The sequence below is a fragment of the Mus musculus genome, chromosome 1, assembly GCF_000001635.26.
Source record: "Mus musculus strain C57BL/6J chromosome 1, GRCm38.p6 C57BL/6J".
Classification (NCBI taxonomy): Eukaryota; Metazoa; Chordata; class Mammalia; order Rodentia; family Muridae; genus Mus; species Mus musculus.
In genome coordinates this window covers 155,212,471-155,232,300 of record NC_000067.6, presented here as the reverse complement: position 1 = coordinate 155,232,300, position 19,830 = coordinate 155,212,471, and the positions used below count along the sequence as shown (strand labels likewise).

Sequence of the window (19,830 nt, the reverse complement as noted above, 5' to 3'; positions counted from 1 at the left end):
GTGTGTGTGTGTGCATGTGCGTGTGCGTGTGTGTGTGTGCGTGCGCGCGCGCGCGCGTGTGTGTGTGTGTGTGTGTGTGTGTGCTCGTGCTCGTGCATGCACAATTTTCTGCATTGAGCATTTGCTGTGGTCATTTAGTCAGCACAGCATTACCCAGAAGAGTGCCATATGTTGAGATATAAAGATAAATAAAATATGTGATCTGTGCTCTCTGGGGCACAGAGATCGCAGTCTCCGGGGAGAGAGTCAGTCAGACACCTAATCACTTCTGTGGGTTATAGTGGAGGAGAGGACAGCATGCGTGCAGAGCTGGCAATGTGTCACTCCACCTGGAAGGGACAGGTGAGGCTCTCAAGAGGAGGTGGCTCCCCAGATGGGGCTTACGGGAGCTGTAAATGTTCACTGGACAGATTCGGGGAGGGAGCTGTGAGAGGGAGCACCGTCACTCCAAACCCCAGTCAGTTTGGTAAGAGAGACATCTATGAGGTGAAGAAAGCATGAAGGCTAGAGAGCTTCATAGAGCCGGCCAGGGAGGAACTCCAGACCTACTGAACAGCTCCTAAGCTCCTGCACTGGTGGGACTACTGAGATGGATAAACAGGTGGTCAAACAGATAGGTAACTAGATAGCATGGCAGCAACTACCTTTCTGCAGTGCCCTTCTGGCTGTGTGCAGTGAAATCTGACAGATGAGAAAGACTGTGACTGTGGTCCTCATGGAAGGTTCCAGAAAACAGGCATAGTGATTTCCCAGAGATGCCCACAAACCAGACCCAAGCTGGCTCACCAGCTTAGCAGACAAGCACTACCCATGTTGAAATCTGTCCCTGCCGGTGGCTAGTGTGTGCCTTGGGGAGGTCTCTGGATCATTAGTGACCATCTTCTGGGGTATGCAGCTATATGAGCTGATGCACTGGGTAGACTAAGTACTGTGGGCACATGGATTGCCAGCTCCAGGTCCCCAGCACCTGATTCGAGCTTTGAGAGACCAGAGTTCTGACTTGTATCAGAGAGCTCCTGGGTCCCTAGCCAAAGGGTGATACCCGGGTTCAGGGTCAGGCTTTAGAGGAGAGAGATTCATTGAACCGCTGGATACAGGATCAATAGCGCTGAGGCCAGAACGGGTTCTGTGGTGACTTCATCCTGCTGGAGCTGCAAGGGTAAGCACATCTAGATGAGTGAAGAGACTAACGAGAAGAGCCTCGGGATTCTTGGACTAACACAGCAGTCTGTGACTGCCCAAGCCACATGCCTGTCCCCAGTGTTGTTCTTTTTTATGGTACATCTTAAAGAGCTACTCACTCGTGGCATTCTTCCCTACACAAATGCAGCCGCTACTCATGCTCTGAGCTGTCAGGCCATGCCATGCCACATTGTACCAGGCCCAAGCAGGCCCACCTCTGCAAATGGCAAGGCTTGTGGCTTCACAGGTATGGAGGGCATATTGGATCTGCTTGTCTTCTTTATCACTATGATGTAATGAGGACTCTTAGTAAAACCGAGTCATGTGCTCTTTGATGGGGGGTGCTGGACTGGCTCACTAAAGGCTCGGGACATTCACAGAACCACTGCCACGACTCCATTGCAAGCAGAGGCCACTCTATTCAGTGTCACTGTGACCCTTAAGAGAGGGGCACAAGAGACCTCAAATCCTAGTAAATGCACCTTTCAGGTTATTCTTTCTTTTCTACGAGTGTGCCTTGTCAACCTCTAACTATAGAGGGCTCACTGGAATGGCGGCTTCTTCGAGGTATCCTTCTTGTTTTCCATATATCCAGAGAGATGTCTTAGCCACCAAGGCCCTCCTGCCCAGTTTTCTATGGAATTACACTGGGGTGATGGAGAGGTGAGGCACGCATAGGCAAGACTCTGCAGAGCAGACGTCAGTGTGCTTTGTCCTCTTGGGCCCTTCCTTCTCTAGCTCATTCCAGCTTGTCTTAACACCCCAGTAGCTATTGTGAAGTAGGCTCCCTCTTTCTTGGCCATAAAAATGCTATAAAAATGCAAGGTGACCTACTTCAGCAGCTGCTGTGTCCAGAAAAGAATTACTATGACTTGGCAGCGCTGGTGAATCCTCAGAGGGTAGAACTGAAAAATCTGCACCAGATGGCTTGCTGCAGCTGCTCCGAAAGGTTACGCTCCATCAGCTCACCCTGGAGGGCAGGCAGAGCTAACTTGGTGGTGATGCCGCGCGCAGGCCCCAGGCCTCAGCTAGAAGCAGGAGGTCCTGCCCCAGCCCCTCCTTATCACTCCTTCCAAAGAACAGCTTGGCAAAAGATGAGGGAGGAGGGGCAGGCCGGGCAATCTGCAGAAGGCTCTCATTAGCCTAGGTCTACCCAGAGGCAGCCGGGAGAGCCTGGATCCTGGCCTGTCCCAGGAGGGAGAGCTGGAAACAGATGTGGTGTCCAGAAGCCAATTCAAATAGAAATCGAGCAGCTCCTGGAAGTGTAAGCTGTCGCCACTTGGGGAAAAGGCAGACTCAGGTCGGTATTCTGAATCCTGAGAGAGTATCCTGTGTGACCAGAGGCTGTGTGTGGCTGCAGAGCCTGCAAACAGCAGATCAACTGTGTGTCTAGGACAGCCCTGTCATGGAGCTGTGGGAAGGGATGCTCCTCCCAAAGGCCACTTCAGCGGAGGCTGAGCTCAGCTAGAATCCAGTTCTCCAGGGGCTTCTCCTTGAGAGGCAAAGCAGCCCTGGACTTTGCTTTTGGCTTCACTGCCTCGAGTGCATGTCTCCCGAGGCCTCTCCCTGCTGTTGTGTGCCTGTGTCTGTGGGGCTGCCTGGGGCCTGGGAGTCTGAGTAATTGCACTGGAGACTTCCATGATTAGATCTTTATTTTATTCTCATTATGATGATGAAGTAGGTTTTGTGGGATTTTGTTTTGTTCTTGAGACAGGAGCTCACTGTGTGGTCCTAGCTGGCCTGGAACTCACTTTGGAGACAAGGGTGGTCTTGCATTTACAGACATTTACATCTGTCTCTGCCTCCCAAGTGCTGGAATCAAGGTGTACATCACCCTGTCTGTCACTGTCTTGTTTCTGAGATGGGAATCTCACTCTGTAGCCTAGATTTCCTTCAACTCAGAATCCTCCTGCCTCGGCCTCTTGAATGCTAAGATTGGGGATATGTATCGCCACACCCAGCTTTTGTTTTTCCTTTCAAAATAAAAATAATATTTCTCTCTTTGAAATGAATTCTGAAGTGGCTCAGTTCAGCATCTGTGTATAAACAGGCTACAGCTGGAGCTCACAGAACACAGACGATTACTGTATTGCCCTGAGAACAGATTTTTTTTTCTTTACTAGAACTTACAGCCCACTTCCCTCTAGCAAAGCAGGGCATTGTCCCTGGCTCCCAGGAGGAAGGAGGGGTGGTTCTGAGCTGGATGCAGGATCTCCAGTGAGCCGTGCTTGTGTTGTATAGACCTGGCTGCCCAGCCTGTCCCACCTCTGTGTTCTGCCTGATGAGATGGATGTGTTTGCAGTTGTTCAGTATTTCCTTCCAACACTGACATCTGCCTCTGGGACAGACATACGTGGGTGGTGCAGGTCTTCAGAGCTGGGACACACCATCAAGGGGTATTTATTCTGAGTTCTCCAGAGAAGCACAACCACTGGGGTGTGCCTGTATATAAAGAGGCTCACTTTAAGAGTTGGCTCTCAGACTTGTAGAATTCTGGAAAATCCCAAACCTGCAGGACAGGCCAAGCAGTTCAAAGTCAGCTTGCAGGCAGAATCCCTTATTTCTCCAGGGAGGTCAGAGGTCAGCCTTGGTTTTCCAACCTCAGGCCTTCAACTGCTAGATGGATGAGGCCTACCACATGACAGAAGGTACTCTACTTTTCTCAGAATCGGTCAGGTTAAATGTTAATTTTGTCAACAACAACAAAAAAGCCCTCTGCAGTAACATCCAGAATATGTTTGAGCAAGTATCTAGGTGCCAGGGCCTACTAAGTGGATATTGTGTTACCAGCCATTGGAGATGGTGCCTGTAGTCGTCGCAATCTGAGAACTTCTCAGAGATCTCCGCCCAGGCTCAGCCACGCTCCAGACGTACTGTGTAGAAAAGGGTTTTTAGGATCAGCCTTTGTGAAGCGAAGGGGAGCTTATTAAACAAGGAGGACACATGCTCAAAGTGACAGGTTTGAGTGTGGCACATATTTAAATGTCCCGTCAGGCACGTGATTTGTGGCCTTTGACATTACAAAGGATGGAGCCAGAGCTGGAAGCAGTGAGGGCCTTGATTGTTTACCCCAGATGCTGTCACTATGGCCTGCTGGTGGGTGTTGTGATGTCAGCTGTACTCCATGAGGGACCAAGTCAGGAGGGAAACAGGATAAGAGGCCACCACATGGGGATAGTGACATAAGTCAGTCCCAAAGACTTAGTCCGTGGGTCAGTCAGTGGGGAAAACTCCAGCAGGAAAAGGAAGAAATGTGGGCCGTGGGTCTGTTACCTGGCTGTTGGGTCCTGAGATGGCATTTGTGTGCAGCTGAGCAGGATCTGGCCACCAGCTAGCATTTTCCAGAGCTAAAGCTAAAAAGGATATGAAGCACAGCAGTGTGCATCCGAAGGCAGCGTTGGTGTGTGAGGTAGGGACTAGGGCAGGAGCTCTGCCGTTGTGTTAGGAGAGGCACCAGGGTCTGCCCAGGTGCAGCCCATCCCAGCAAGGCCTGAGGGATCCTGTGTGGGATCCTCAGGTCAGGGATGCTCCAAGTCCCAGACTTCCAGGCCCACAGAATACCCATGGAGACTTCCCTCAGAGGCTTTTCAGCACTTCAAACTGCTCCTCAGTGGTCACAGGGGGCGGGTTCTAGGAGCCCCCTTGGATACCAGAACCCTTGACATAAAAGAGTGTAGCTTTTACACCCCGATTAGCCACATCCTCCTGTGCATCCCTAGATTACCCACAGCCTTTAAGCACAGAAGTGCTTTGCAGTGGTAGCTGCTTTGTAGTATTTAAGGGCTATCTTCTATTTTGTACTGTTGAGTGGTTCTCAACCTGTGCGCCACAACCCTTTTGGGATTGAATGATCTTTTCACAAGGGTCACATATCAAATATCCTGCATATTAGATATTTACATTACAATTCATTATAGTAGCTAAATTACAGTTATGAAGTAGCAATAAAATAATTTTGTGGTTGGGGTCACCACACCATGAGGAACTGTACTAAAGGGTCGCAGCATTAGGAAGGTTGAGAACCACTGCTTTTAAGGGAAGACAAAGAAAATAAAGTCCCTATGTGTTCTGTACGGACACACAGATCCAGAGTTTTATTTTCAAATGTTTTTATTATGTGACTGGTTGAATCTCCAGATGTAGAGCTCCTCACACAGGACTGACTGAACATGTTTCTACAATCTGTCACTGTCCACACACACACACCCACACACACACACACACACACACACACACGTATACACACACACGTATACACACGTGCATACACATGCACACATACACACACATGTATACACACATGCACACACAGAGTGCACATAAGGTCTGCCTTCTTTCTTCTGCATAGTCCCTGGCTTAGTAGCTTTTCTTGTTAACTCATGCTGAGCCCAGCAGTAGAGAGTGAGTTAAAAATAAAGAAGGATGTATCAGTTTTGTTGAGCAGCTGTGTACTCAGATGTTTTGAGATGTGCTCATCCTGCAGGGCTTGGGGCTTGTCACGTGTCTTCCCGGGAGCCTGACTGGGGGTAACCTTGTGGATTGTTGGTACCGTCAGGCACCATGGGAGAATGTGCCCCAGAGTGGTGAGGCCTGGGCCAGAGCACATCCAGGGCACACTGGTTATCCTCTCCACCTCCCTGCATGTGACTTTTCTCCTGTCTCTTCACTAGAAATGGCCAGAGAAGCCCAGCCCCGGAATTGAGGACCACCTCTGCCTACAGAGAGAACCTCCAGAATGGGAACTTGAATGACCCCTCCAGCATAGAGTCCAGCAATGGGCAGTGGCCCAAGCAAGAAATGCCCCTGTCTCATGTCCGTTTTGAAGATGAGTCTGCCCACGAGGCTGAATTCCGGTACCTGGACCGGCTTCAGCAGCGCCAGCGTCAAGTGTTAAGCACAGTGCTCCATGCTGTGGACCAAGGACCTCTACGCTCCAAACCCGACCTAACCAACTACATTAACCGCATTGTAGGGAATAGCTCATTTCATAGGGCCGTGGGCTGCCTGGACCAGAGTAACTTCCCTGTACCACCACCTCCTTGGGACAATGAGAGGAAGTGTCCAGCCTGTGGCAGCTGTCTGGAGGAGCGTTGCCCTGCTGAGGAGAGGGCAGCCTCTGACCTGAGAGTCCTCCGGAGTCTCCAGGCTGCCTGTGAGGCAGAGGCAGTACTGCTGGGGCCCTGTAATTCCCATGGTCTGAGCTCCCCATTCCCAGGGCTCCACACAGAATGGATCCGGGAAACACACATCACAGACACTGTTGCCACACACCCTGAGGAAGAGGAGGACTCTGCCCTGGACAGCACCCACAGTTCAGACAGCTGGAAAGATGGTACTGATGCCAGGACCTCTCAGTCTAGCAGGGCAGGTGAGCAGATCCGAGTGAGCAGCCCCCAGCAGCGGTGGCATGGGTCTAGGCCCCAGGGAGGTCCCAGGTGGTCCAGAAAGGCTGAGGCGGAGCTGCCCTGCGGCCTTCAGGCCTGGTCTCACCTGCCCCAGCTTGATGATGGGGTTGTAGGAGGGGAGGGGAGAGAAGCCAGTGGACACATACCTCAGGGGACTCTGTTTCCAGAGGAAGATGCTGTGCCTAAACCTGCCTTGGAACCTAAGAGACCTTGGTCCCAGGGGCAGCTTGGACCTCGGTCAGGAAGTCACTGTGCCCACCCCGAGGACTGCAGATCTCCATGCAGGACAGCTTATGCTGTGCCGTTTTCCAAGACACGTGGGTCCTCAGGATCAGGCCAACCACCAGACCAAGTTCCTGAAAGCCATGAGTCTCTGAAAACTCTCTGCACTTCTCCCCTCCAACGGAGCCATGAAGAGCCCTCTGCACCCCTCCCAGCCTCACAGTCAACATTGACCCTCCCCGAGGAAGTGCCAACCCCTCCTTCTTTGAGGAAATCCCTCTGCCCTATGCCTCCGAGGAAGTCAGTCCAGAAGGGGCATCACTGGCAGGAACACCAGGCAGAGCATATGGATAGCCCCCTGCCTGTGTCCCCTCCAAGAACTGTGGTTCTCACGCGACCCCAACCCCAACCCTGTAGCCCCCAAGTCAAGCATCCACTGCTGGACCTGTTCAACAACAACTCCAGCAGCAGCATCCCTCTAGGGCTGCAGGGGCCCTCAGGAGTGGCTGTCCACAGGAATAGATCTGAAAAGGACCAGTGCTGTCAGGAGCCTGTGCTGCCTCTGGAGAGCAATGGAGATGGTAAGGACTGCTGTCATTTGCTCTCCATCCTAATCACCTTAGGATAAGGCCCATAACTCCCCCTCCCCCCAGCCCCCAGCACCTTGTGGATCCCTCAGAGCAGCAGCAGGCCTGCAGGATGTAGGGGAGCACCAGCTGGGTGCAGGACTTAGCAAGAGCATGGAGCAAGTTAGCCAGTGTTCTGTGCTTGGGGGATGGGGAGCAGGGGCTTGGACCTCGGTGGGGATGGAGCCAGATGGGAACTCTGGGGTGTGTAGGGGAAGCTTCAGTCCACAGCTGCTGGGGCCAGGCTTTGTGGGCATTTGACTCTTGTAAACTATGAGTAATCTACTGTTGTTTAGAAGAGTGACTACCGACAGTCACCTGCCTCTTCCACCTTCTCTCTTCTGTGCTTTGCACTGCCTTGTTCACTGTTGGTCATGCACCCTGTACAAGCTCAGACCTGTCCTGCGCACTGTGGGAAATTACTCAAGCAGGCTCCCTGCCCTTAAGGTTCTCTGTGGTCACACGTGTCTGTGGGGTGCAGTGACCAGCAGGGGGAGCACTACAGCAAGCTGCCGCTCTGATCCCTCCGTGGCCCTGGTTGTCCGACCTGCTAGTAGATTCTAATGGGCAAGGCTGCCAAAGCTCCTTGCCCTAGGGAGGAGGAGTCTCGCCGTGGGCAGATTCTGTGCCCGCTCTGATCCGCACTGCTGTGATCCCAGCGGACAGCAGTGAAGTTGCTGAGGCAAAGCCTCTCCCCCCTAGTTGTTCTGCCTCCACCCATCTCCCGCCCTCCACACCGAGCTCAGCTGTGCCTCCCTCTCCTGTGTGGGCTCCAGGCTGGTGTGAACCTAGCCACGTCCTGCAGACCTTCTGAGATGCAGTGACCTTTCTGGGAACCCTGAGTCTGCACTTCCTTGAGAACTTAGTGAGGATTCTCTTATTAGTGACAGGGCCCCTGGGTAACCGCTTCCTCTCTCTATCCTCATGTTTTCTTATCTAGACGGGGAGGGTTAAGATACAGCCTGTCTCGTGGGAACCACAGGGCAAGTCTATGAAGGGTTCAGTCACCCTTCATATCACCAAGTGCATACAATGGACCCAAGATGGAAGCTATAGTAAAAGCTGTGGCAATTTTAGATTGTTTCCCCAGTTCTCGACTGTGTCCCTTGACACGGAATGGGCATGACCTACCACAAGTAACTAACACTTAACAAATACTTATTAGGTGCCCAGCTGGGTGATGGGGTAACAGTAGTCCACAGTCCTCCATAGCACCCCCACTCTTATCCTCAAAGTTTCCAGTTTAGCAGATGCTCAAGGATGAGCCCCGCCTCCTTCACTGACTGCTTCCTGGGCTTCTACTGCTTCTGCTCCTACGGCTCCCACCTCTCCCCGGCATCTCCTGCTCCTCAGGTCAGGCTGGGAAATGGGCCTTTCCCCCGTGTGACCTGTGGGGACAGTCATGTAGCAGGGGCGGCTCTGTGGCTGTTGCAGGAACACTCCAGGACTCTCTCCAGTCAGTGGATATCGCCACTGTCAACTCTACAGCCATCACCCTCGCCCTTACCTCAGAGGAGCCTGAGCGCAGCCAGGAGTGGGGAGGAGGTTCACAGAGGACAGGATCCAGCTCTGGGGGCCATGTGCCCACTGGGTGAGTGGCAGGAGCAAGCCCTGACGACATAAGGCATGCTGGATGGGGACATACCACCTGGAGCATAGTGTCTCTTAACTTCCTCTTCCAGACCCAGAAGGCCCTAGACCACATCCTGGTGCCCTAAACCACCCTCCCTAATTCTGTGTGTGTGTGTGTGTGTGTGTGTGTGTGTGTGTGTGTGTGTGTGTGTGTGTTGTACATGTGTGCTCATAGGGAAAACCGGGTACACGTGTGTCTGGGGACACATGGCTGTACGTATCTAAGTATATATACAGGCCAGATGTTAACATTGGGGGAATCTTACTTAGTTGCCTCACACCGTGTGTTTGAACCCCCAACCCACATTGTCTCTGCCTCCTGGAACTGGGGTTACAGACGTGCTGCTCTGCGTGGCCTGGCTTGTAAGTGGGCACTGGGGATCTGAACTCAGGTCCTCAGGCTTCTATGCCACTTCTATGCACTTGACCTACTCCAGCCCCACCTTTGCTAATTCTCTTTATCTGACGGACTTCATTGAGGCACGGAGTAATATCCCCACCCTTGAGCCCCAGCTACTAATGATACAGCTGAGGGCCACAGCCCTCAAGGTGCTCCCAGGATGCAAACTGATCCCCTTCCTTGCACCAGCTGAGGCCTAGCCACCTGAGACCTTGCTGGAACCTCCTTGGACCAAGTTCAAAGCCTAGGCAAACCTGGTACTTGTAAGGGCTTTCCCAGCTCCAGACTGTATCCTGTGACTGCACACAGCACTCGGCCTCCTGACGGCCCAGACAGGTCTGGACGGTTGCCACAATGTGAGGACTGTCTGGCCAGTTCCTCCTGGACATCTCTCTCAAGTATCTAGCTGTTCCCTCAATAAAAACACCACGGTTGCTTTCCCCACACCCCCTTCCCAGCAGCTGTGGTGCTGTCCCCACAGCTTAGACCTCGATCTGCCTCCTCCTGCTTTCCCTCCCTTACCCACCGGCAGCCCTCGCCAGCCCCCAGCCCCTCTCTCTACCATCTGGTCTAAGCTGTCTCGCTTCTTAGCTGCACAAGGGAATATTTTTTTAGAACCCAATTAAATGGTATCATTGTCCTACTTAAAGCCCCACAGTAGCCTCTCCTCTCCTCTTCCCGGGGCTGACAGTGCTTGGCGTGGTGGGACTTCCCTGCCTGCCTGGCTTCACCGCACACCCCTTCCTGCTTCTCTCCCTACCTGGCTGCTGTCATTGAACTCATCACATTTGTTTCTGCTCAGACAGAGGTCCCAGCTGTTCTGTGCTCTAACAGTTCTCACTTCAGGCTTAAGGGCCTGACTCCTTCCTGTCATTGGCCCTTGGTATAAAGATTGTTTTCTGCCAAAGAGCTCTTCCCTGGAAACTATTTAAAATAAGTGCCTAGTCCCACCCTGCTTCACCCCACACATCACTGTTTGGCTTCTCTTCTTCTTGTGGCCTGTTGTTGATAAGTTTCTCTATTCCCTTAGCTGAGGGCGGACAGATAGGAGGCTTGTGAGACATCCCGCGGGAGCGGAGTGGATGGCTTCTACTTTCACGGGGTACCTGGCAGAGTCTGCGTGGCTCTCCTTGCTACAGCCTGATTCTTAGAACCTCCTTGAGGACATGGGCCCTGGTCCACTGGGGTCTGTGGAGCCCTACGATGCAGGATACATCCAGCTCATGCCCTCCCCTTTGCGTTTCAGAGCATCACTTGAGGCCAGTGCAGGGCACAGGTCACCCTCAAGCACCCATTCTGATGGGAACAAGAAAAGGAGGAGTAGCATTACCTCTGCCCTGGGGCTCAAAAAGCTTTTCTCAGCCCTGGGCCACACACCCCAGCCCAGACTTGGCCCATCCCGAAGCTACAGTGTGGAACAACTGCAGCCCTCAGCCCTGGCTCCACAGACCAGCACCCCCAAAGTGAAAAGAGCCCCATCGTTACAGACCCTGCATCTGGTGAGTCCCCAGGGCCCTGGCTATAGGGTGTGGTTCCAGTGGTGTGGTCTAATGGGATGAGAGTGGAAGGGGAGGCAAGTCCAAGTCACAGCAGTGGCGAGCCGCTAGCATCCTCACGACTGTCTCACAGTACTTGTGCTTACTGTGTGTGAGTGACCCTTAATCCTGTTTCTTCACCCACCACCTACTGTCCTCTCTCTCTCTCTCTCCCTGTTGCCTGTGTGCTGGAGAGTTCGTGCCCTGCATTCTTTAACCTACTCCTTGGCCACAGTGACTCCTTAGTCCAAATGAGCTTTCTTTTCTTTGTCTCTTTGTTTCCTTCCTTCTTTCCTCCCTCCCTCCCTTCCTTTCTTTCTAAAAAGAAGTATTTTCTCTGTGTGTTTTGCCTTCATATATATGTCTTTGTGCATGCCTGGTACTCGCAGAAGCCAGAAGAGCGCATTGGATCCCCCTCGGACTGGGGTTGTTATAAGCAGTTATGAGCTATTATGCGGGTACTGGATATCGAACCTGGGTTCTCTGGAAGAGCGGCCAGTGCTCTTAGCCGCCTAGACATCTCTCCAACCCCTAAACAATCCCCATCTGTAATGTCACGGCAAGCCTTGACTGGCCTCTTTGTTCTGGTCTTTCTCCACGTGGCCTCCAAGGTGTTTTTTCTGAGGCTGGACAGACCTGGCCATACCAATGGCACCTTGCCAGGACTGCTTCCAGATCTGCTGTCTGTGGCTTTTACATCTCCCCACTTTCCCAGAACACTCTTGGCCTCTGCTGAATAGACAGACACTTCTACAGTCAGATCACGCAGTCTGACTGAATCTGCACCTGACTGCCTCTGCTGTCTCTACCTGCTGACGCCTGTTCTTTCCTCCTTTAGAAGTCACCACAGTCCTTAGGCTGCGTGGCTTCTGCTGTTTGCCTTCTCACAGAGTTTCACCCCTCCATGTCTCTCTCCCCTCACTGGAATATGATGTCTACACCCCCAATACTGTCTCAGTAGCTAGTGTACCCAGTTCACATTCAGTGAATACAGGGCACCAGCTAAGCATCTCCCTCTCCGAGTGCCAGGCTTAGCAAATCACCTCCGCACACTCACCTCTACCAGACCTCCGGAAATCCTGCTCTGTGCTGTGTGCTGGGAGCGCAGAGCTATTCTGTTCTCTGCACCCTCCCCTGTGCAGAGTTAGGAAGGAAACCATAGCCTAAAGCAGGGCCCTTCCTAATGCTGTGACACTTGAATACAGTTCCTCATGTTGTGGTCACTCCCAACCATAAAATAATTTTTGTTGCTACTTTGTAACAAATTTTGCTACTGTTATGAATCATAATGTAAATGTCAATGTAAAAATGTGCAGGATCTGATATGTGACCCCTGTGAAAAGGTTGTTCAACCCCCAGAGGGCCTCGACCCCCAGGGTGGGAAGTGCTGGTCTAAGGCACTGGACCTTTTTATTTCCAGGGCCGAGGAGGGGAGAGAACGCAGGGTGAATGGCAGTCCACGGACTGGTTTCACTCAGGACAGGGTCTAGGAGTGGAGGCCCTTGTGCAGTGTGTGCTGGGTGGAGGAGAAGGAGAGGGTGAGCTGGGAATGAAGACAGCATGCATCGCCTCCTGTCCCTGGAAGCTCTCCAGATAGACTTCTCAGGTGTGGAGCTGGGAGCTGTGGCCTTTGCACTTCTCACCACTGGAACGTCTCCATAAGTCACCCAAGGGAAATGACAATGTCTCTTGTGTCTCAGAGGTCTTGCTGTAGTTTAAGCTGAGGGGCTGAAGGTAGAGAGCAGCCTGGTTCAAAAAGGCTATGACATACAGGAAGGATGGTACAGAAACTTGCAAAAACTGGGGGAAAAACAAACTAAAAGAAAAACATTGTCTCTCAGGAGCACAAATGCCTGAGCCTCTACCCCTGACTAGCACATACCACACCTTCCCCCATGTCCCTCTCTTTTCCTGTGTCCCTGTCTTCTCCCGTGTCCACATATCATTTCTCATGCTGTCTTTCTTTTGCCTGGGCACCTGGTCCTTTTTTTTCTTCCAGCTGGTGAGCTCTTGCTTCCAGCCTCACTCAAGGACCAGCCTGCCTCTGTCAGCCTGCCTTCTTGGGCAAAGCCTCTCTGCTCCCAGTTAAAAGCTCCTGGAGCTGTCACGTTACCTGGCTCACCCCCACTCCTAGCTGGACCCGTCCTGCTCTAAGGTGTGTCTTAGTATGCCACCAGAGAGCCACACCCCCAGCCCCTCCCCTTTGGACAGGATCTCCTATGTGACTTTGGCTGGTCCTCCTGACCCTTCTGCCTTGGCTTCTGAGTGCTGGGGAGATTTTCAAAGTGAGATAGGCACGCGAATAATGCTAAATGCTTTGAACACTTGTGCAGTCCCATCTTTTGAAGCAGGCTCCGCTGACTCCTGCTGGGCACCCGGGGGTCCTGACCAAAGCTTGCGCCACACAATTGTTTTCTTTTTTTTTTTCCATTTTTTATTAGGTATTTAGCTCATTTACATTTCCAATGCTATACCAAAAGTCCCCCATACCCACCCACCCCCACTCCCCTACCCACCCACTCCCCCTTTTTGGCCCTGGCGTTCCCCTGTACTGGGGCATATAAAGTTTGCGTGTCCAATGGGCCTCTCTTTCCAGTGATGGCCGACTAGGCCATCTTTTGATACATATGCAGCTAGAGTCAAGAGCTCCGGGGTACTGGTTAGTTCATATTGTTGTTCCACCTATAGGGTTGCAGATCCCTTTAGCTCCTTGGCTACTTTCTCTAGTTCCTCCATTGGGAGCCCTGTGATCCATCCATTAGCTGACTGTGAGCATCCACTTCTGTGTTTGCTAGGCCCCGGCACACAATTGTTTTCATAAACCTCAGGTTTATGGTTCCCAGCAAATCCTCTGTGGGGACCCCTTCCCAGGCTGGTTTTCTCACCTGTAATACTGGGCCTTCCCCACTAGGTGTCATCCTCCCATCAGCATCGGAGAGCAACTTCCTTCCAGAACCTCCATTCTCTGCTAGGTGGCAAGGGAGACCGGTCCAGCCTCTACCTGGTAGAGGGGTCAGGGGACAGCAGTGGACCCAGCAGGTAAGCATGGCACAAGTGACCCAAATGATAAACTCAGAGTGGCACCACAGCCCATTTGTCTCGTTAAGAGGAAGTGGAGCAGAGTAGCTGAGTGTTGCCGTCCACAAATCTCCAATGTGGAGAAACGGAGTGACACAGACATCTCAGAATGACACCTTTGTGCCCTTGCCATGTGCGCTGAGCACTGTGAGGCACGGGTTTGCTGGAAGGTGGCGCTGGCAGGCTTGAAGCCTCTCTCCCTTGGCTGTCTGCTGACATCCTGGGATCAGTAACACAGCTAAAGATCTTTCTAAACACCCAGATGAGAACCCCCAGAGAGACCCTTGGTTCCTGGCCCAGGCCCCCTTGGTCATCCATTTTTACTCAGGGTTTCATGGAAGGACTTTGAGGGGGAAGGGCTCCTGAAAACATTAGATAAAATTATAGCTTTCCTCGGGTGCTCAGAGGTCTCTTTCTAAACACGTTAGAGACCACCGTCCTTGCTTCAAGGCTCTCTGGCCTGAGAAACCAACCGCCAGTAGACGTGGACACTGCCAGTCTCCACCCTAGGGAGCTCATTTTGCTGGCTGAGGTCAGAGAAACCAGCCCCTCCTGTCAGAAAGGTTCCTACATCAGATTCAGGTCACCTTAGGGCCCAGAAAAAACTGGCTGTGATACCTAACCCTACCGTTACTGTCTTTGGTCTCCTTGTAGGCCAGCCAAGGCCTTTCCCCATCGTGCCCTCAGTGTGGAAGATGTGGGTGCCCCTAGCCTGGCTCGTACTGTGGGCCGCGTGGTGGAGGTGTTCCCAGATGGCACGAGCCAGCTGCAGCTGCAGCGACCCCCAAAGGGCACCTTTGGATTCCATGTAGCCCATGGCAGTGGCCGGCGAGACTCAGGTATGCTCTCGGGATCCTCAGTAAAGCCCCTGGGGTGTGGCCAAGTTCCTTTGGGGCTTTGGTTGAGCAATGGAGAAAAGCTCTCCTCATTCCTCGGAAGCTCTTCCTAGGTGCCAGGTCCCAGGAGCCCTCATGCTGAGGGGGTAGAGCTGGCCGATTTGACTCCACTGCCCCCCTGTTGTCCTGTGACATCTAGAAATCCCAGCCAGCAGGGCTCTTCCAGAGGGGCAGAGGGAAACTGTCTGTGCTTGCCGGGTCTCAGCTATTCCTTTGATGTGGTTGATGTATTTCAACCGCCCCATCCTCCAGCTGCTGGTGTGTCTGGGCTTGTGGAGTGGGCCTGCCTGTCTGCAGTCCTGTCCACAGCCCTCCCTCCCCAGCTCCTGGAGGCTTTGTTCAGATCGATGTTGGCTCCAGGTGTCTGGCGGGGTTGCCTACTGTATCCTAATTCAATACCACCGTCACTGAATTCTGACCAGTTCTTGGTCCCTCTACATCCAGGAGTCCTGTGTGGCAACCTGACTTGCCCAGGCCAAAGCCCATGGTCTAGAATGTGTGAGTACATGAACCCTTGGAAGCTGTCCCCAGGCTCTGCTCAGCGGAGGGAGAGTGGGCAGAGGAGGGAGGGGATGACTTGGAAAGGCAAGCTCAGCAGTCTGTGCTGCTGGGCCCTGGGGAGAAGTAGTCCGCTCTCCAGTGTGCTAGGCCAGGGCTGTTTAACTGGGAAAGCCCTCCTGCTGCCGTGTCTGCAGCACACGCTGTGCTGCAGGGCACCTTTGGATTCCACGTGGCCCATGGCAGTGGCCGTCGAGACTCAGGTATGCTCTCAGGATCCTCAGAAAGCCCCTGGGGTCAAGTTCCTTTGGGGCTTTGGTTGAGCAATGGAGAAAAGCTCTCCTCGTCCCTCCAGAAGCTCTTCCTGGGTGCCAGGTCCAGCGTGTGTGCTAGCTCCTGTCCTGTGAATCACTCGGCATCTGTGAGTTAATGTGTGTCAGGTGCCTGCTAATAAGTATCTTGGATACCGGGGTTACAGCACAGCATGAAGCACGCAGACTGCAGACCTCAGGCCTCAGGAGCGTGCGCTCCAGCAAGGGTGCTAGGCCAGATCTACACATTTACTTCATATGTTTTATATTATGAACATGGCATAGTGAAATGCACCAAGAAGCAAATATAAAAAAAACAGGCATGGCCGGTACTGGGTAGACAGGCTTGAGATGACACTCCAGTGGAGACAGGACAAACAGGAGATGAGTCAGGTAGAGGGGCTACCAACTGTGAAGGCCCTAAAGGGCCATGGGTCTTGCTGTTAGGGAAACAAGGTCAGGCTGAGAGCTGAGCTCAGAGAGGCTGCATGCTGCCCTGACCTATGGGACCTGGAGTTTTCTCACCGAGTGGCATAGGAACCATCTGCTGGAAGAGATTTTAGAACAGAAGGCTGATACCTAGCTGTGTTGAGATACACAGTGGGCCAGTGAAGGGAACTACAGTGATGTCCAGACTCCAGGAGACAGATCAAATAGCAGGTGGCGGGAGAGTGGCCTTGGAGATGGTGAGCAGGGGCTATAATCTGCTGAACTGCAGCTAGTGTGATCTGAACTTCCTGTCGGGGTAAGGGGGGTGGGGGAAGCAGAGAATGGACGGGGCCAGGGGGGTAGAAAACATGTGTGATCGGGATCAGCGTGGGCCTCCCCCAGTCTGGACCTAGGGTGAGTCAGATGTCAGCGCACACACAGGGAGCTGACATTTGGGAAGCCAGACTGAGTGCCGTCCAGGCTGTCTGGGTAGAGCCCCACTCTTGCTGCTGTTTTTGGCCACCAGATGTCACATAGGGGTCTCACACTAGGCAGTGTGGTGGCTGTTGGTGCTCTACCACAGGCTGCTTAGGGCCAGTTCTGCTGAGCCTCAGAGGAGAGGAGCCATGGTCTGGGGCTGCTCTGGCTCCTTGCTGAGCGTCAGTCAGGATGCCAGCATGAATCTCATCTGACACCACCCCCACAAAAACAGCAGGCCCTGCCTTCTGCTTCTAACTAGCTACAACATAGGCATCTAGCATCCTTAGCAAAGGCTGTCTCCAGCAGACCACAAATACCAGAGTTGCCTCACAGTCACGATTTCAGCTGGGAAGCCTACCCAAGTCTCCCCAAAATGGCTGGAGTGACGTCAGTGTCTGGTCTGACTTGGCTACATTCTTTTGGGTTCTGTCATTCCTTTCCACCTGCCTCTCCTGCTGCATACCAAACACTCCTGTGGGTTCACATCGGGAGGTAGGGGTGGTTCCCCCTCTCTCTCCATGCCACCAGCCTGTAGTCCCAGCAGGTAAGCTGTTCAAGCATCCGAGAAAGGAGATGAAGGACAGGGCAGGATCCCTCTGGGAAAGCCTTCTGCCAAAGAACTATGAGCTTGGTTATTTAGAGACAGGGCCTCACTGGAAAGGCTCATCTTGGCCAAGAAGCACCAAAAGGGACAGCCACACTTCAAACAGGAGAGGAAGTGTGTACGGAGCTCAGATCGGCCAAATGGCCACAAACCTTTAGGAAAGGGCTTGGAGAGTCCATATTCAGAGCCTGGATTCTCTGGGACCCAGGGGCTACAATGAAGGGGGATCTTCTGGATCCATAGGCCAAGGTACCACCTCCCGCAGTCCATGATGCGCCAAGCCACAGATGGAGGCACCAGAACAGACACCCTACCTGTGCTAAGCACCTTGACTAGGGAAAGGCCTTGGAGAAGGTATCATGTGGGCAGTTACCACGTGTTTCTCAGCCAGCTGGTGAAGGGGTCAGGACTGCTCACCTGTCACCAGGTCCCACTGTGTTGTCGGCTGCAGGAAAGTCATCTGCCGAGGCTGTCCCCCTCTGTCCTTCAGCAGGCTGGCAATGTTCACACAGCAGAGGATAGCAGCAGGCTCCAGCTTTCCCCAGAGGAACCTACCCATGTCTGCTGTCAGGGCAGGGCAGCTGACAGAGAACCCGAAAGATGCCCAGCTCTCAGGTGGACTGGGCTGCGGCAGCTGTGGCTAGAGACCTGCCCTGTCAAACCAAGGCCCCATAGCTCTCCTACAACATGGCTTTCTTGGGAGCCAGCCACAAGTCCCTGAAGGGCTCGATCATTTTACAACCCAAGGAATGATCACGCTGGCCAGGCTGAGCCTCTTCGAGTGGTAGAGGGAAGGGTGCAAGAAACAGGCAAGTAAGCTGTAGACGTGGGCATCTATTTCCCCTGGACTTTGGCCACATGCCACCAAATCCCAAGTGAGGAACTGTGTGAATGACCCTGAGGCCAGCAATAATCCTGCAGAGTACTACGAAGGAGATTTGGTCCCAGCCACTTGTATTACTCTAGTGACGGGTCCTCTGCCTTGGCCTTTGGGTTGAGCCTGGGTGACTTGAGCTACGGACTCCATCTATTTATGAATCCTGAGCAACACAGTGCACCTAAGAGCTGATGTCAGAAGAGGGTAAGATTAGTTCATGCGTGCTAAACTGAAGGCAGATAATGGAATGTCTCCAGGCATCAGTTGCAGGGGTTTTGCTATTTTGAAAGAGGCCACAGAGAAATGAGGTTAAGCACGGGGCAGAAGGTAGGGAGCGACACCTGACGTCAGTTGTGAGGGGTGTGTCACTGTGTCCTGCATGACATCTCATCCCCTCTTCCTTCCTTTGCAGGGCTCTATGTGCAGGCCATGGCTGACCTGGACACCGCGAAGCTGTACTCGGGGCTGCTCAGGGTCGGGGATGAGATTCTGGAGGTGGGCGGGGCCAAGGTTGCTGGACTGGGCTTGGCTCACATCAAAGAGCTACTGGCTCATGCGGAGAGCTTGTCCATTCGTGTCCTGAGACAAAGGCCGGTCCCCCAGTGACCCAGAAGTACCGCTGCTCTTGCTGACACTCCTACAGGACCCCTGACCCACACACGCAGCAGGAGGGGCTAGAAACATGCCACCCAGAGATAACATGTGAACGGAAAATGCAGTTCACAGATCAGGCATCTGTCTGGGCAGTGGCAGAAGCTGTTCTGATCGGCCCCCTGCAGGAAGAGGCCGAGTACCCGTGTGTACGTTCAGTTAAGATCACTAATTTATACAGGTCTAGAGACAGAGAATCCTGGTCTCCTCCTTCACAGAAGTGGTCACGTTCCTTTGTTGGAGGGAGAGAACTGCCACTGACTAATCCTTGGGTTGGTCCCTGAGAGCTGGCCTCAGCTTCTGGCCACACTCACTGAGAAGGCTCCCCAGCCCCCAGCAAACCAGAGACAGCGTGGCCACCCTGGCTTTGTGCCCCATCTCTTTCAGCCGTGGCTTTCCTGGTTTCCATGTGACACTTTGCTTCTGATCCAGAAAGGGCTCAGTGTCTTGGCACAGCCTGACAGCCAGGAGCACATATTCCTAACTGTGTGTTCTGTGAAATATGGCCTGACAGGAGTTCTGTGCCCCTTCTGGGTATGCAAACTTCTGAGAGATTCTGGGAGCCAGAATATTAAGAATTACTAGAGATTTTTATGACCAACACAAAGTTGAAAAATGAAACTATTGCCATTTGCAGCAAGTGTGGCCATGGTACTAAGGATGTGGGGGGCCGGCCCAGCCAGCCCTTTGCCTCCACCCCTGCTAGACAGAGGTTGTTGCAGCCTGGCCTGGGCGGGCCTTTGTCTTTGTTCTCTTGTCCAGCTTGGAGCCAGGGCTGCAGCTGGTGTCTGGCTCTCCCCCAGCTGCAGGGTTCCTATCCAGACCTCCCTGGTGGCAGCTGTGGGTGGGCAGCAGGCAGGGAGGCTGCGAGCTGGAGGTGGCCATCCCACCTAGGCATAGCGCAGCCTGCTCAGCTTAGATCCTGCTCAAGGGCTGGGGACGCTAGATGCCTGGACAGGCGTCAGTCTTAAATTATTAAAAAGCCAAAGCTGCTTTCACTGGAA

The 19,830-nt window shown here is 53.1% G+C and overlaps 1 protein-coding gene across 11 annotated transcripts in view; it reads left to right on the top strand.

Moving 5' to 3' along the window:
• Positions 1 to 19,830, top strand: part of BC034090 (cDNA sequence BC034090) — a 33,169-nt gene extending 13,339 nt beyond the window's left edge. For 5 of the 11 annotated variants that reach the window (NM_001370865.1, XM_148974.12, XM_030252447.1 and 2 more), the window contains 6 exons: positions 5,853 to 7,390; positions 8,870 to 9,026; positions 10,714 to 10,966; positions 13,914 to 14,041; positions 14,735 to 14,919; positions 18,588 to 19,830. In NM_001370865.1, the coding sequence (NP_001357794.1) occupies positions 5,853 to 7,390; positions 8,870 to 9,026; positions 10,714 to 10,966; positions 13,914 to 14,041; positions 14,735 to 14,919; positions 18,588 to 18,781 (2,455 nt within the window). In that variant the 3' untranslated portion in view covers positions 18,782 to 19,830. Of the gene's footprint in view, positions 1 to 2,096; positions 2,483 to 5,852; positions 7,391 to 8,670; positions 8,789 to 8,869; positions 9,027 to 10,713; positions 10,967 to 13,913; positions 14,042 to 14,734; positions 15,475 to 18,587 lie in introns of those variants that run through there. The other 6 variants (XM_006530031.4, XM_006530036.4, XR_387502.4 and 3 more) reach the window with 6 other exon arrangements.